At 39.0% G+C, this 16,761-nt stretch overlaps 1 protein-coding gene across 1 annotated transcript in view; it reads right to left on the bottom strand.

Moving 5' to 3' along the window:
• Positions 1 to 16,761, bottom strand: part of PPM1D (protein phosphatase, Mg2+/Mn2+ dependent 1D) — a 54,533-nt gene that overhangs the window by 16,512 nt on the left and 21,260 nt on the right. The window contains exon 3 of the mRNA XM_035026668.1: positions 10,570 to 10,694. Coding sequence (XP_034882559.1) covers positions 10,570 to 10,694 — 125 coding nt within the window. The remainder of the gene's footprint in view (positions 1 to 10,569; positions 10,695 to 16,761) is intronic.

Genomic DNA, 16,761 nt, shown 5'->3' with positions numbered 1-16,761 from the left:
GGGTCACCCAGGTGGCTCAGCCAGTTAAGTGCCCGCTCTTGGTTTCGGCTCACTGGTCTTGATCCCATGGATCATGAGATTGAGCCCTCCAACAGGCTCCATACTCAGCGGGGACATCCCGGAAGATTCATTTCCCCCACCCCTTCCCCACACTCACTCACTCTCTCTCTCTCAAATAAATCTTTTTAAAAAATTAAATAAATAAAATCTTTAAGTAATTTGTTCATTTGAATAAGAAGCACAAAACATCAGTTTGTCCCATCACTGGCAATGCTAAGCTTGACTATTTGGTTAAAGTGCTATCTACCAGCATGTAAAGGTGCCCTTTTCATTTTGTGGTTGGTAAGTAATCTATAGGGTGACAGCTTTGAGTCTGTGTGAAATATCCTGTTGTCCACCAAAATATGCCATCTTTTAGCATCCATTAATGATTCTTGCACAAATTAATTGTTACTATGATGGTTGTAAACTGATGACAGAATTAGAACACTCTTAATTACATTTATTAGTTGCCTTTTCTAAAGAAGAGTTTTCCATTCTCCTCTACCTCTTTATAATCTTTTTAGTATCATTATAAGCTTATGGATTCTTTTTTCTTCAATATGTTATAAATTAATCCTGTTATTGTTTTGTTTTTTGAGAGAGAGCATGTGTGTAAGGTGGGGGAAAGGGAGGAGCAGGAGAGGGAGAGAATGTTAAGCAAGCTCCACACCCAGCGTGGAGCCCAATGCAGAACTCGATCTCACGACCCTGAGATCATGACATGAGTTAAAACCAACAGTTGGTACTTAACTGACTGAGCCACCCAGGTGCCCCCTGTTATTGTTTTGATGCTCAAGTTGCTTTAAATTTCCCAGTATAAAGTTCCTGGAATGTGAATTTTTAACAAACTCACTAGATGAGCTGTATTCATTGCCAGATTTAAGAACATATAATATAAGCACAGATCCCTTAATCAATTTAGAGAATCTATGTGGCTTTACCTGAGATCAAATGAGCAAGGATCAGAATTGGGTCTTGAACTAAGTGTTTCTATCACTGGCCTATTGTTTGTACACCAAAATAGGATCACAGAATATCATTCCAGTACGTACTGAAGGGAGGGCCCTCAGACATTGTGGCAGATGTTAGTTGCCTACTTGATGGCCATTTCCCTTTTGTTCTCAGTAGGGGCACTGGAGGGACACCAGAGGAGAAAGAGGCCTTTCTTCTGGCTCCACTATGTTCTCTGCTGGCTTCTGTGGCATATGGCAGCCCACAATGCACAGATACCCAGTGGTCTTTACCCCTAGGGAATTTCAACACTTTCCCCCCACTCTTATGGGTGGCTTCCCAAACAACCTCACCTAATCCATTCTTTAAACTGCAACCAAAATCATCCCTTGAAAACAAATTTAAGGAGCGCCCTAAGGGTGGCTCGTTTGGTTAAGCACCTGCCTTCGGCTCAGGTCATGATCTCAGGATCCTGGGATCGAGCCCCTCATCAGGCTCCCTGCTCACAGGGAACCTGCTTCTCCTTCTCCTCCTTGCTCGTGCTCTCTCTTGCCATCTCTCTCTCTCATGTACATAAATACAATCTTTAAAAAAATAAAACACGTATTTAAGATGGATGGTGATGGTTGTACAATATTGTGTAAATGAACTTAATACCACCACTGACCTGTATACTTAAAATGGTTAAGACAGCAAAATTATATATATTTGCCATAATTAAAAACATACATACACACAAATTTAGTTGTTTCAACTCTTACTCTGCGATAGTTTAGTCTTGTTCTTAAGATACAACTCTTAACCACAACCTAAAAAAATGCAGTATGTTCTCATTATCTATGCCTCTTATTCCTGTACTGTTCCAGCTATATTTGCATTCATCAGAGTTCCTTATTATATTCCTTCCTCATATCACAGAGCTGTTCGCAGATACAACTCCTATGCTTAGAACACACATTCTTCTGGGACACTTGGGTGGCTCAGTTGGTTAAGCGGCTGCCTTCGGCTCAGGTCATGATCCTGGAGTCCCGGGATCGAGTCCCGCATCGGGATCCATGCTCAGCGGGGAGTCTGCTTCTCCCTCTGACCCTCCCCCCTCTCATGTGCTCTCTCTCTCTCAAATAAATAAAATCTTTAAAAAAAAGAACACACATTCTTAGTCTCTTAACAACTAGTAATTCTTCAAACTTCAGCTCAATACCAAGTATCTCTTGCCTCTCCAGCTAGGTATAATACCTATTTTAAGTTCTAATTAGCACATATACAAGTATTTAGAGATGTAATTTTTCAGCTTTTTTTGTGATCCGATGAATGTTTCTCCCCTTCTCTAAACTATAAGGTTCCATGAGGACAAAGACACATAATGCCCTCAGTATCTGTTCAAGGAATAAATGATTTGCAAGATTCACATACAATTCAATCAGGCAGCCACTAGAAGGCACCTTTGCTACATCTGTACTCAAGTAATTCTAATCCTCATCAGTGCCTAAAAATGGTACCAATTTCTGTTAAGCAAACTTCTTTCCCAAAAAGCTAGATGAAAAATGGTCATAGATCATAAGAATGGTGCTAAATTCTATAATTTAATTTACTATGAGCCAATAAGTATTTTACCATGCAACAAGTTAAACTTTATTTTATTTTTTTTTAAAGATTTTATTTATTTGTGGGACACCTGAGTGGCTCAGTCTGTTAAGCGTCTGCCTTCGGGCCCCTTGCTCAGCGGGGAGCCTACTTCTCCCTCTGTCTGCCGCTCCTCCTGCTTGTGCTCTCTGACAAATTTATAAATAAAATATAAATATTTTATTTATTTGAGAGAGAGAAAGAGAGCAAAAGTGGGGTGAGGGTCAGAAGGAAAAGCAGACTCCTTGCTGAGCAGGGAGCCCGATGTGAGACTCGATCCCAGGACTCCGGGATCATGACCTGAGCCTAAGGTAGATGAGTAATGACTGAGCCACCCAGGCACCCAACAAGTTAAACTTTAAAAAGAAAACTAAAACCACAGTTCTTTTTTTTTTTTTTTGAATATTTTATTTATTTATTTGACACAGAGAGATAGTGAGAGAGGGAACACAAGCAGGGGGAGTGGGAGAAGGAGAAGCAGGCTTCCTGCGGAGCAGGGAGCCCAATGCAGGGCTCAAACCCAGAACCCTCGGATCATGACCCCAGTCGAAGGCAGACGCTTAATGACTGAGCCACCCAGGCGCCCCTAAAACCACAGTTCTTAATAAAATTTTTTCCAACTGCCAAAATAAGGACTGGAAAAGTAATGTGACAAAGCACGTTTTTAGCTTAAGTGTTCAAATCTAAAAGCTATTAATATTTCTGAGGAGAAAATACATGATAGAAAAGTAAAATCAAGAGAAAAAAGCAATTTTTTTTCATTACTAAAACAATTGCATCTCTCCCACATCAGTCTTTTTATATCAAAAGATTCATTCATTTCCTTATATATGCTTACAAAATTATATTAAAATAAAGTAACCTTTGTAGGACATTACTATAGTAATTGTATTTTATGTTCTACACGGAGTTTTCACAGTTCTAGTGGATCTTTCCCATCTATTATTTCTTCCCTTTTTAAAATAACAGTGGCAAACCCTCTCTTGACCCTTTACTTTCCACTCCAACTAAATTCCATTTCTCTCCTTCTCTTTATAACAAAACTCCTAGGAATAGTGTCTAAACTTGCTATATCAAATTGTCCTCATCTCAATCTTTCTTGAACCAACTGCAATCATGACTGTGGTCTCACTATCCCACCAAAGCTACTTTGTCAAGGTCATCAATGACCTCCACATTGCTAAACCCAATGGTCACTTCTCAGTCTTCTCTTTACCTAATCCATCAACAGTATTTTAAATACTCCTATCTATGCTACTGGCTCCCAAACTGCTATCTCCAACCTAGACCCCACCTACTGTCAATTTTCATAACCAGAAGCCAAATGGACATCACCACTTTCATGTCCGATAAGCACCTTGAAGGTAACTTGCTAAAAACTGAACTCCTGACCTCCTTTTACAACTGATGTTTCAGGGGCGCCTGGGTGGCTCAGTCGGTTAAGCGGTTGCCTTCAGCTCAGGTCATGATCCCAGCATCCTGGGATGAGTTCCGCATTGGGCTCCCTGTTCAGCAGGGAGTCTGCTTCTCTCTCTGCCTCTGCCCCTCCCCCCTGCTCATGCTCTCTCTCTCTCTCTCTCTCTCAAATAAATAAAATCTTAAAAAACAAAAAACTGATGTTTCAGTATTTGCTGTATCAGTTAACAGTAACTCAAACCTTCTAAGTTGCTCAGTTTAAAAAAAAAAAAATCATTAAGTAGTAAGGACATCTGCATTTGTTGTTCTTCTGCCTAAATTCTCTTGCCCCAGATACCCATAGGTCTCAATGCCTCACTTCTTTATTCAAATGTCATCTTTTCAGATCTACTCTAACCGCCCCACTTAAAAATTCTTTTTCAAATGAAATGCTATGAAAGCAAATGTCTCCTAAATAATGTTCTAAACTTAAGCCTAGCACTTTATATTTATTCCTATTAAGTTTCATATTATTACTGCCAGCCTATTTTTTAAAACATTTTATTTGAGGGTCACTTCAAATATATAAAGTTACAAAAATAAAAATAGGACAAAAAACACCAATATACTCTTCCACTCTACTCAGATTCACTTATTGCTGACATTTTATCTCATTTGCTTTATGGTTTTCTTGTCTACATATATATAAACATTGTGTGTGCTTGTGTGTATATGTTTAAAAAAATTTTTTTAAGATTTTATTTATTTATTTTGGGGGGGAGGAAGACAGAGTACACGAGTGGGGGGAGGGGCAGAGGGAGAGGGAGAAAGAGAATCCCAGATTCTGCACTGAGCTCGGAGCCCAATGTGGGACACAACCCCAGGACCGTGAGATCATGACTGGAGCTGAAACCAAGAGCCAGACACTTAACCGACTGAGTCACCCAGGCACCCCTGTTAAAAATATTTTAAATCATAGCCCTTTACAACCCTAAATACTTCAATGTATATTTTCTAAAAACAAGGATATTTTCTTATTATCAGATGGCTTAATAGTGTCTTTTATAGGCTTGAGCCTAGGATCAGGAATAGCATTTACTTGTAACATTTCTTTAGGTTATACATTCTTGGCCAGAATACTACATAGGGAATATTGTGTAAGTCTCAACATTATTCCTCATTAGTGATGGTAATTTTGATCATTTAGTCAAGGTGCTGCCTGATTTCTCTATTCTCTAATTACTATTTTTTCCTTTTTTTTTTTAAAGTTTATTTTTAGGGACGCCTGGGTGGCTCAGTCGGTTAAGCGTCTGCCTTTGGCTCAGGTCATGATCCCGGGGGTCCTGGGACTGAGCCCCGCATCAGGCTCCTTGCTCAGCGGGAAGCCTACTTCTCCCTCTGCCTCTGCCTGCCACTCCCCCTGCTTGTTCAGTCTCTCTCTCACACACACTCTCTCTGACAAATAAATATAATAAAAATCTTAAAAAAAAAAAAAGTTTTTTTTATTTTTAGTCATCTCTATACCCAATATGGGGCTGGAACTCACAACCCTGAGATCAAGAGTTGCCTGCTCTTCCACCTGAGCCAGCCAGGCACCCCTAATTACTACTTTTTCTCTCTTGCAACTAAAAGCAGTCTACGGGAAGATATTTTAAAACAATGCTGATATACCACTGCCTAAGTACTTTTGAGTATCTGTGTAGTATAAAAAAGTGAGGACTGTATACTCTATTTCTTTCTCTAGGTAGTTAACAAATGTTCAATCAAGCTAAGGAAAAAACATAGATGGGGCGCCTGGGTGGCTCAGTCAGTTAAGCATCCGACTCTTGGTTTCGGCTCATGTCGTGATCTCAGGGTTGTCAGATCGAGCCCCACATGGGGCTCCACGTCAGCAGAGTCTGCTTGGGATTATCTCCCTGTCCCTCACCCTCTGCCACTCTCCCCACTTGTGCTCTAATAAATAAATAAAATCTTCAAAAAAAAAAAAAATAGAATCACATCAATCAAGATCTTTCTCCAAATACATTAATCAATACCTTTTGGACTGACTATATATCCTATAAGAAGCTCATTCAATGCTGCTATTATTCAGTCTCCGTCTCCCCATCCTCACACTATCCCAATAAAAACCAAAGTGTATGTAATAGAGAAATCTGACTAGTAGCAGTTCATAAGAAAAATATCTAAAGACTGGAGCTATTTCAATAAACCAACAAATGTGATATGATTACTAAAGCTAATGACAGGATTCCAGGACTCTACTAGCAGAAGTACAATGCTCAGGTAGCAGGAACTAAATATTTCCATTATACTTCAAACTAGTCAGACCACATCTTGCAGAATATCCTCAATTCTGGAACATTTACTGAAGGAATAAAGGAATATGACAAGAATAATGAAGGGTCTGAAATTAGCCTAGAGGAAAGACCAGAAAAACATGCTAGCTAATTTTGAATAGGTAAATGATGGTCATAATGCAAAAGGCAAAATAAGTACACTGCTCTGCTTTTGTTTCAACACACAAAACACCCGAAAGATTCATGGTGGCAGATTTTAACTGACATAATTTATGCAAGCATTTGTACTTTGAAATATTAAGATTTACTGAAGATATTCAAGCAGGAGTTGAATTACTTCTTGTCTGAATTACTCTAGAGATATCTCAGAACAGAGTAGGAATGTCTGAAACAAAAACCAGTTGCTTTTCCTGCTCTTTCTGCCAGTCCACCTTTTCCTTCTTTTCCACTACACAATCACTTATGGGTTTCAAGGCTTAAAATGCCTGGCACACACACTTCATATATACAAAATAATTTGGCATCTACTTTTCTAAAATGAAGGTTAACCTTACTTTTTGAACCTGAAGACCTTGCCCTCAGTCCAATTAGTTGAGTTCCCCATAAAAAAACCCTCTGTTCTTGGGGCACCTGGGTGGCGCAGTCAGTTAAGTGTCTGACTCTTGGTTTCAGCTCAGATCGTGATCTAAGGGTCCTGGGATCAAGCCCCATGTCGGGCTCTGCACTGAGCGTGGAGTCGGCTTGAGATTCTCTCTCCCTCTGTCCCTCCTCCTCCTGGTTCTCTAAAATAAATAATCTTAAAAACAAAACAAAACAAAACCCTGTTCTTTAGTAATATTAATTCCTTGCCAATTATCACGTTCCTCCCTCTTTTTCCTTGCTAACAATCCAAAGATCTGTTATATCACATGCTTATACTATGAATGAATAACCTGGGAAACACACAGCCTTTGAGTTCTCCAAAAATCTACAAAATATATAAAGTGCCTAGCCCCCAATAGTACCCTTGCCTCCAATTTTATTACCCTATAATTTTAACCACTACAGCAGCCAAAATGACCCTTTAAAAAAAAAAACAACTGGGGATGCCTGGGTGGCTCAGTTAAGCATCTGCCTTTGGTTCAGGTCATGATCCCAGGCTCCCACATCAAGTCCCACATCGGGCTCCTTGCTCAGCAGGAAGCCTGCTTCTCCCTCTGTCTGCTGCTCCCCCAGCTTGTGCACTGTCTCTCTCTCTCTGACAAATAATTAATTAAAAAAAAAAAACTGGATGTCACTGCCCTACTTCAATAAACAGCAACAATAACATTTACAGAGCACTTATGTGCCAGGCACTATTTTAAGCACTTTACATATATTAAATCATCCAAAACTCAAACAGGATGAGGCAGGTACCATTATTAGCCCCATTTACAGCTGGAAAAACTGCCATATATATTAAGTAATTTACATATAGTAAGTGATTTGCCTTGTTTGTACAGTAAGTAACAGCATTGGCACTGGACCCTAGGAATTCTGGCCCCAAAGTCTCTCTCTTCACCACTGTGGTATACTTCCCCCATTCAATTCCTTCCCAAAAGTATTTAAAATAAAACTCCTTATCATGGTCTAGCTATAAAGCCTTGTAAGGTTTAGTTCTTGCCTACCACCCATAATGTCTTCACCAAACTCCTTATCTTACTTAACCTGCATGCCCCCCCCCTTTTTTTAAAGATTTTATTTATTTGTCAGAGAGAGAGAGAAAGAGAGCGCAAGTAGGGGGAGCGGTTGGCAGAGGGAAAAACAGGTTCCTCGCTGAGCAAGGAGTCCAATATGTGGGACTCAATCCCAGAAGCCTGGGATCATGACCTGAGCCAAAGGCAGATGCTTAACCTCCTGAGCCACCCAGCCGTCCCTGCATGGCCCTTCTTAATTGGGTCATTGTCCCCATCTACACCTTCATTTTATATCTCTACCTCCTCTCTCTCACATTGGTTTCATTCATGCTCCTTAAAGACATCAAGCCCTTTTCTTCCTGCATTAGGATTCTTTGCTTGCAAACAACAATTTTCAGCTCAGGTTAACTTAGGCCAAAAAGGCAACTCAGAAGAAAATCAAGTAGTTCATGCAACAGACAAGAAGTGGAGAACCAGGCATGGATACAGGGCAATTCTAAGCCTTAGGCAGGAAAACCCAACCACATCAATGGGCACTGCTTAAGGAAGTCAGTATCACTAGGATGAATTCATTCCAACCAGTTTCTTTGTTTTTAATTTTTGTCCTTACTAGATTTAGAATTCAAAAATCCTAGAATAGAGAATCTGACTGATCTAGCTAAACTTACCCATGCTTTACAAAAGAAACCTGAATAGGAATGTCTAAATTAAGACTGCACATATTAGGGGAGATGTAATTTCCAAAATTTCATTATGTTATTTAGGTAGGAAAAGAGAATATATGCTAGAAAACTCCTTTATCCCCCAACCCAAATCAAATGTCTGCTAATTGCCTAACAGCCTTTTGGGAATGCTATAGTTCTGCTTTGACTGTTACTTTCCTTGCCCCCTTCTCCCCCTTCAGGTCTTTTTTTTTTTTTTTAAGAGTTTATTTATTTATTCATGAGAGACAGAGAGAGAGAGAGAGAGAGAGAAGCAGGCTCCCAAGGAGCAGGGAGCCCGATGCAGGACTCGATCCCAGGACCCTGGGATCATGACCCGAGCTGAAGGCAGACGCTTAACCATCTGAGCCACCCAGGCGCCCCTCCCCCTTCAGGTCTTAACTCAAATATTACCTTTTTCGTTATTTATTTTTTTAAAGATTTTATTTATATATTCATAAGAAACAGAGAGAGAGAGAGGCAGAGGGAGAAGCAGGCTCCCCACTGAGCAGGGAGCCCGATGCAGGACTCGATCCCAGGACCCTGGGATCATGACCTGAGCCGAAGGCAGACGCTTAACCATCTGAGCCACCCAGGCACCCTCAAATATTACCTTTTTAAAGAATGTTCCTTGATCATCCTCTTTAATGTAGCTTTCCCCTGTCACCTACTATGCCTCCCACCAATTACATCATCTTGTTTAATTCCTTTATGACAAGTTTTAGAACAATTTTCTCATTTGTTCATTTATTATCTATTTCCCCCACTAGATTATAGGTTCCATGAATACTGGGTGTACCTGCATTTGATCACCAAAGATGAATAAGAGATAGTAATGATGGTAGGTAGAATAATCTTTTGAAAATGCAAATCAGATGGTGTTACTCCTTACCTTAATATCCTTTAATGTTGCCCAGTATACTTACACTGGAATGCAAATATCTGCTATGATGTGACCCAGGTCTGCCTCATTAACTTAGCCTTTTGATAATTCCTAGAACATGCCAAGTTCTTTCCCAATTCAGGATCCATGCCTAGAATACTCTTTAACAGGTTCTTCACAAGAACAGCTCCTTCTCAGCCATCAAATCTCAGCTAAAATAACACTTCCCTAAAAAGGAGCATTTTCATCACACCATATAAAATAGTTTTTCCCTTCGAATTATCACAGAACCCCATTTCTTTCCTTCATGTATTTCCTAATCCATAATTATTTCATTTACAAGCTTACTTCTTTATTGCCTATCTCCCCAACTACATAGTCTTGCTCCATGAAAGCAGACAGAAAATATATAAATAATCAGTAGTATCTCTCCAAAGCCTAATTCACTGCCTGGCACTAAGTCAGTACTCAAGTATTTGTTAGAGGAAAGAAGGAAAGAAAGAAAAAAAACTGGTGTTTTCTAAAAGAAATTTTCTGTACAAAAAATTTAACCAGCATATCCAAGATATGATATTTCTATAGCTATAATCCTCAAGCCTTCCATCCAAAACCAGGTAGACTAGAAAATAAGTGTATTTATTTTGTTATGAACAATTTATTTTGCTGGCTAATGAGAAAAAGAGCTTTGAAGGCTCTTAAGAGAAATATGAAAAGGCCGAAGTAGGGAAGCTCATTTAAAAATAATTTTAAGGATAACACCAAGCCTAGACATACATATACTTAAGTATAGGTGTGAATCAGCAAAATGTTGAACATGACTCATGATTAAAGAGCAACTGGCACTGAAATCCATATTTTAACCTTCCCCTCCATTAAGTTTTAAAGCATTTACTATAATAACAGCATATTTCTACCCCCATTATCTGTCAAGAGAGGATTTGGTTCTTAGTCTCCTCTTTTATGTTACCACCATACATTGTAGAAAATCCAGTATGATTTCACCAAATATAAGTCCTACTTACCAAGTGCTCTTGCTACTGCCAGAAAAGGAATCTGGTCAATAACTGTGCTCCTTCTAACAGGTCCGTTGTGAGTGAGCCGAGGTCGTTTCCAAACTACACGATTAACCCCAGACTTGTTCATCACACTGAAACAGAGTTCACAAAAATACTCTAAATGAATAAAATATAACAACTAAGGTAGCTCAATGTGTACTAATACAGATTATATGATCACGAAATAACGACTTATCTGTTCCAGACACAAAGATGCATAAACCAAAATTCCTGTTCAGAGAGGAAAGACAAAATAGGGTAGATTAACATGAGGAGAATTGAGATTGCTGAGGTAGCTTAGACATAACAGAGTAGAAGTAATGAGTAGACAGCATGTCAGAGAAAAAAGCAAGATAATGTGATAACTAAGAAAACGGAGGGGAGGAAGAAGAGGTTATAAATAAATAGTGATAAAAAATTGAAAAGGAGAGGTTATATAATTTTTGATGGATTTGAGGGTGCTGAAAACAGTACGTCAGTTTTAATATTTTTAATTTGAGGTTATACCTCAATAGAAATATCTATGCATTTAGATATTTCTGTAATTAGACGTATGACAGTAGACTTTGGAAACAGATCAGCTGTAGAGATACAGATATGGGAGTTACAGAATAAGAAAACTCTTAGGGGGCGCCTGGGTAGCTCAGTCGTTAAGGGTCTGCCTTCGGCTCAGGTTACCATCCCAGGGTCCTGGGATCGAGCCCCGCATCAAGCTCCCTGCTCCTCAGGAAGCCTGCTTCTCCCTCTCCCACTCCCCCTGCTTGTGTTCCCTCTCTCACTGTGTCTCCCTCTGTCAAATAAATTTTAAAAATCTTAAAAAAAACAAAAACAAAAAAACCTCTTAGAAAGGAATCTAGCATAGGAGCAACAGAAATCTATAATTAGTACACAGAAAAGTTAGTACATGCTAGGGTGCCTAAAACATGGAAATATGGTCAAATCTTAAACAAAAAAAAGTAATAATCAAAACACAACAGAGGGGCACCTGGGTGGCTCATTCAGTTAAGTGTCTGCCTTCAGTTCAGGTCATGATCCCGGGGTCCTGGGATCGAGTCCCACATCAGGCTCCCTGCTCAACGGAGAGTGTGCTTCTCCCTCTCCCTCTGCCCTTCCCCCCTGCTCGTGTATGCTCACACTCGCATGTGCTCTCTCTCTCTCTCTCATAAATTAAAAAAAATAATAATACACACAATAGAGATGGTCTCTCAGCAGGCGCCTGGCATGACTGAAATGGTAAAGTGACCCTTCATTTAATCATAATCTGCCTGAGTTAAAAAAAAAAAATCAAAGAAAGAAAAATGTTCCCCTGGAAGGCTAGAAAAGTTGTCAGGAAGAGCAGCAAAGAGAATTTTCAAGAAACAGTATTAGCCTAACTGATATTAAGTCCATCTGACAAGATACATGCATAAGACAAAGTTGATTCCCAAGACTTTGAAAGACAGATGACACTAAAATAATCTAATTAGTCTTCTCACTTAGAGCCCCTATGCATCCAGAAATCCTTTGATTATAATCTGAAATTTCATTCATCTACAGAAGGCCAGCTGATAATAATATGTGATTTCCTTGTCAGTTACTTTTCTCATGATTAATGAGTACTAAGACATCCTGATGTATACATGAGTGAGTCCTTTATTAGTTTATTATTTTGACCTTGAGTAGCATGACTCTATCCTCCTAAACTCGATGAACACTGAAATGAAACTGGCTTCAAATGTGGAAAGCTGAAGACAGGACAAATAATGGTGACCACTCTCAAAGGAATGTCACTATAAAATGTCATACACCTCAGCAGCTGCTAGCCAGTTAACCCCCAACTATGGCTTTGCTATCTCTGCTCCAACTTCAAAAGAATGAAAATACTAGAAAAAAATAAAATAAAAGAGATAACAAATGGAATAAAAATCCTAAGAGAAGCAAAATAAAGGCATAAGCCTTATAAATGAGAAATAGCCACTCTTACTCTGAGCCAAAAAAAACATGAATATGGCAGAACAGCCTCAACCTTCTTTCTGAAGTAGATAACAAACTTATCTAACAAAAGCAGGCCAGGAGATTTGAGCAGCTCTGTCTCATAAAACTCTGCAATGATGGAAATGTTCACTCTGCCCTGTGTGGCTACTGAGCACTCTAACTGTGGCTAGTGCTAATGAGGAAGTGAATTTTTTATTTTCATTGTAACTAAATTATATTTAAATTTAAACAGCCATATGTGGCTAGTGGCAACTCTATTAGATAGAGAGGAAGAATGAAGCAAGTACAGAATGGTCACTAAAGGTTGTCAATAACAACACAGAAAAGAAATTGGAGAGTTGTTTATTTACTGTCCCTTTTGAGAACCCACTTAGTTTAATTCACAATCCTTAAAGCAACATTGTTCTAGGTCATAGCAAGCTAGAATACCAAAGGCAGTCATTTTGTTATTTCACGCTTTCTTCAGTGCTGCTCCTCAAAAAACAAACACAAGGAGAGACACAATCATTCTGCCTTCATACCACCTTAAGTCCTATTGTTCTTTCCTAAACCTGCTCCCTAAAATATAAGGCTTAATACTTAGGTAATTACAGTAGCTACCCAAATTGTTTCCATTAAAACTCTTAAGTAGACGCTCTCTTGATATTTAATAGTCAAAGATATTATTGTCTCTACACTTCTGAGGAACAAAAAACCAAATAATGGAACTGGTTAAAACGAAGTTTTAAATCCAGTATCAAAAAACCAAAGCAATGTTATAAAAGATGCTGCTTTTATTGCACTCCCTGCTGTTGTCCTGTATGATTAAAAGGCATACACAAAGGAACAGCCTGATATGCAGAGAGCTGACTGAGCAGCAACAGAAGGCTGAAAAAACAGAGCACTGGCCAGTTGCCTAGGGTGAGACACAGGGAAAGGAGGAAATAACTTATAATAAAACAGCTCAATTTGTGCAAAAAGACACCTGCTCCCAAATGGCAAAGAGCATCTGTCCAACCATCCAGATGGTATTTTAAGTGATAAGACAAAAAAAAAAACATAAACTCTAAAAAAAGTTATTAAAAATCAAAGGATATAAATTTAACAATTCATATAGAAAAATAAAGAATAGTCAAGCAAATATTTTTTAAAAGATTAATGAAAAGGGATCAGGACTACCAATATTAAAAATTATAATGAAGCCACAATTTCTTTTAAAAAAGTATGCTACTGGTACATGAACATACAGTATAAAAAATAGAAAGCCCAGAAAAAGACCCAAATATATACAGGAATTTAGTTTATAATTGCAAAGCCCACTTTGCATGACTAAGAGCAGTGGTCTCAGATACAGACTGACCTTCACACTCATAGAATCAAACAGATGACAGCATGAAACCAGGCTCATTTAACTTTGTAGGATACAGAACAGGGAACAGTATGCCAGCATGGCAGCTTCAGTTACACTGTCTCCAGCAATAGTCCTTAAGAGAAATCCAAGAGCCATTTTCTAGACCCCATAAACAGGCTTCATGTGCCACAGGTAAACTTCATATACCCCAGGAATCAGTGTCTTATAATAGCCCATGACTTACCAGTCCCTGCACAAGTCAAACTGCATGTATTTGGGCAGCTAATAAGGTCTGTATAGTCTACTCAAAATCTTCTCTATCCAGATACAGTACAATTTAAGGATCATTCTACCATAAGCAATGGTACCTTATAACAGAACTGACATTCCATCTTAACCAGACAAACAGTGCTAGAAGAGGGTAAACTCAAGTTCATCTTCCCACGAAAGAGGGGTTTTATGCCTGGTTACCCTTCTAATCAGTAAGAAAAAGATACATAATTGTTCTAGTAGCTATTAATGGCCATTGAGAAAAAAATATTAACTTGTATCCCTACTACACAGCTCAGATTTAAAAATTCCAGAGAGACTGAAGGTTAAAATGTACAAGATGAAACCATTTAAGTACTAGAAAAGTGGTTCTCAAAATATGGTTCAGAGGCCCCTGGGAGTCCCCCAGATCTTTACAGGGGGTCTGCTAGGTCAAAATTATTTTCATAAGACCATGTGTATACAGTGGAGTTTTTGAGAGGCTACAAGATTTGATACATTATATAATAAAATGTGTCAATACTTGGATCTGTGTAACTCAGCAAACCAATATTTCACAAGTGACCAATGCCTATGTTACAAAATCACACATGGTGACTATATACTACACGTTTCCAACTATATGATCTTCTGGAAAAAGCAAAACTATAGCGACATAAAGAGACCAGTGGTTCCCATAAGTAAGGAAGGAGGAAGGGATAAACAGGCAGAGAACACAGGATTTTTAGGACAGTGAAACTATTCTTATGATACTATAATGGTAGATACATGTCATTATATATCTGTCAAAACTCTAGAACATTCTTAATGTAAACTATGGGCTTTGGGTGATAATGATATGTCAATGTAGGGTCATCAATTGTAATAAATATACCACTCTGGTATAAGTTGTTGATAGTGGGAGCTGTGCATTTAAGAGGAGGCAGAGAATATATAGTAACTCTCTGTACTTTCCATTTACTTTTGCCATGAATCTAAAACTGCTCTAAAAAATAAAATCTATTAATAAAAAAATCATTTAACCAATGGCTCTTAATTGATACGCCTATGGATCTGGAATGTAAGCATATAAAAAGGTCACTGATATAATTTCAGACACCACACTATTATTAACCTTTAAGAAACTACCTCTTTTTGAGTTTTAGAACGGTATCAAAGAAGAATATCCCCATACATGAAAAAGCTATTTAAATACTCCTCCCTGGGCACTTGGGTGGCTCAGATGGTTGAGTGTCTGCCTTCGGCTCAAGTTATGATCCCGGGGTCCTGGGATCGAGTCCCACATCAGGCTCCCTACTCCTTGGGGAGCCTGCTTCTCTCTCTCATGAATAAATAAATAAATAAAAATATTTAAAAAAAATACTCCTCCCTTTTCCAATTATATATCTATGAAAGACCAGTTTTACTTCGGATACTGCAACCAAAAAAACTAACAGATTGAAGGGAGAAGCAGATATGAGAATCTAGATGTCACCTATTAAGCCAGACATTAAGGAGACTTTATAAATGTAAAACAATGCCAAGTCTCTCTCTAAATATGTGTTTGGGAAATAGCTATTTTTTCACTTAAAAAAATGTTCTTTGGGCACCTGGGTGGCTCAGTCGTTAAGCGTCTGCCCTCAGCTCAGGTCATGATCCCAGGGTCCTGGGATCGAGCCCCACATTGGGCTCCCTGCTCTGCGGGAAGCTTGCTTCTCCCTCTCCTGCTCCCCCTGCTTGTGTTCCCTCTCTCGCTGTGTCTCTCTCTGTCAAATAAATAAACAAAAAATCTTAAAAAAAAAAAAAAAAGTTCTTTATGTTAACACAATGGGTTTATGTATTTTTTTAAATTTTTATTTATTTACTCATGAGAGACAGAGAGAAAGAGAGAGGGAGAAGGAGAAGCAAGCTCTCTGCAGAGCAGGGAGCCTGATGCAGGACTCGATCCCAGGACCCTGGGATCATGACCTGAGACGAAGGCAGACGCTTAACTGACTGAGCCACCTAGGTGCCCAACACAATGGGTTTAATATTGTTATTTTTCAGGGGCCCCCTGGGTGGCTCAGTCATTTGAGCATCTGACTCTTGATTTCAGCTCAGGTCATAATCTTAGGGTTCTGGGATCCAGCCCAGGAGCGGGCTCTCCACTCAACAGGGAGTCTGCTTGTCTCCCTTTCCCTCTGCCCATCCCCCCACTCACACACTCCCACTCATGCTCTTTCTTTCTTTTTTTTTTTTTCTTAAAGATTTTATTTATTTATTTGAGACAGAGAGAATGAGAGACAGAGAGCATGAGAGGGAGGAGGGTCAGAGGGAGAAGCAGACTCCCCGCCGACCAGGGAGCCCGATGCGGGACTCGATTCCGGGACTCCAGGATTATGACCTGAGCCGAAGGCAGTCGCCCAACCAACTGAGCCACCCAGGCGCCCCATGCTCTTTCTCTCTCAGATAAATAAATCTTTAAAAAAATATATTATTTTTCAATGAACAAATAAATATTTGAAAATGTCTCTATTTTTAGTTTCTAAAGTCATTACGTATAGCCCATACAAACAAAAAACTTTGAGGTCCTCAATTATTAAGAGTATAAAGGGCTGCTAAACCCA

Source organism: Mirounga leonina, unplaced genomic scaffold (assembly GCF_011800145.1).
Source record: "Mirounga leonina isolate KUSES-001 unplaced genomic scaffold, KU_Mleo_1.0 Mir_200, whole genome shotgun sequence".
Lineage (NCBI taxonomy): Eukaryota > Metazoa > Chordata > Mammalia > Carnivora > Phocidae > Mirounga > Mirounga leonina.
This window is presented reverse-complemented; position numbering and strand designations above follow the sequence as displayed.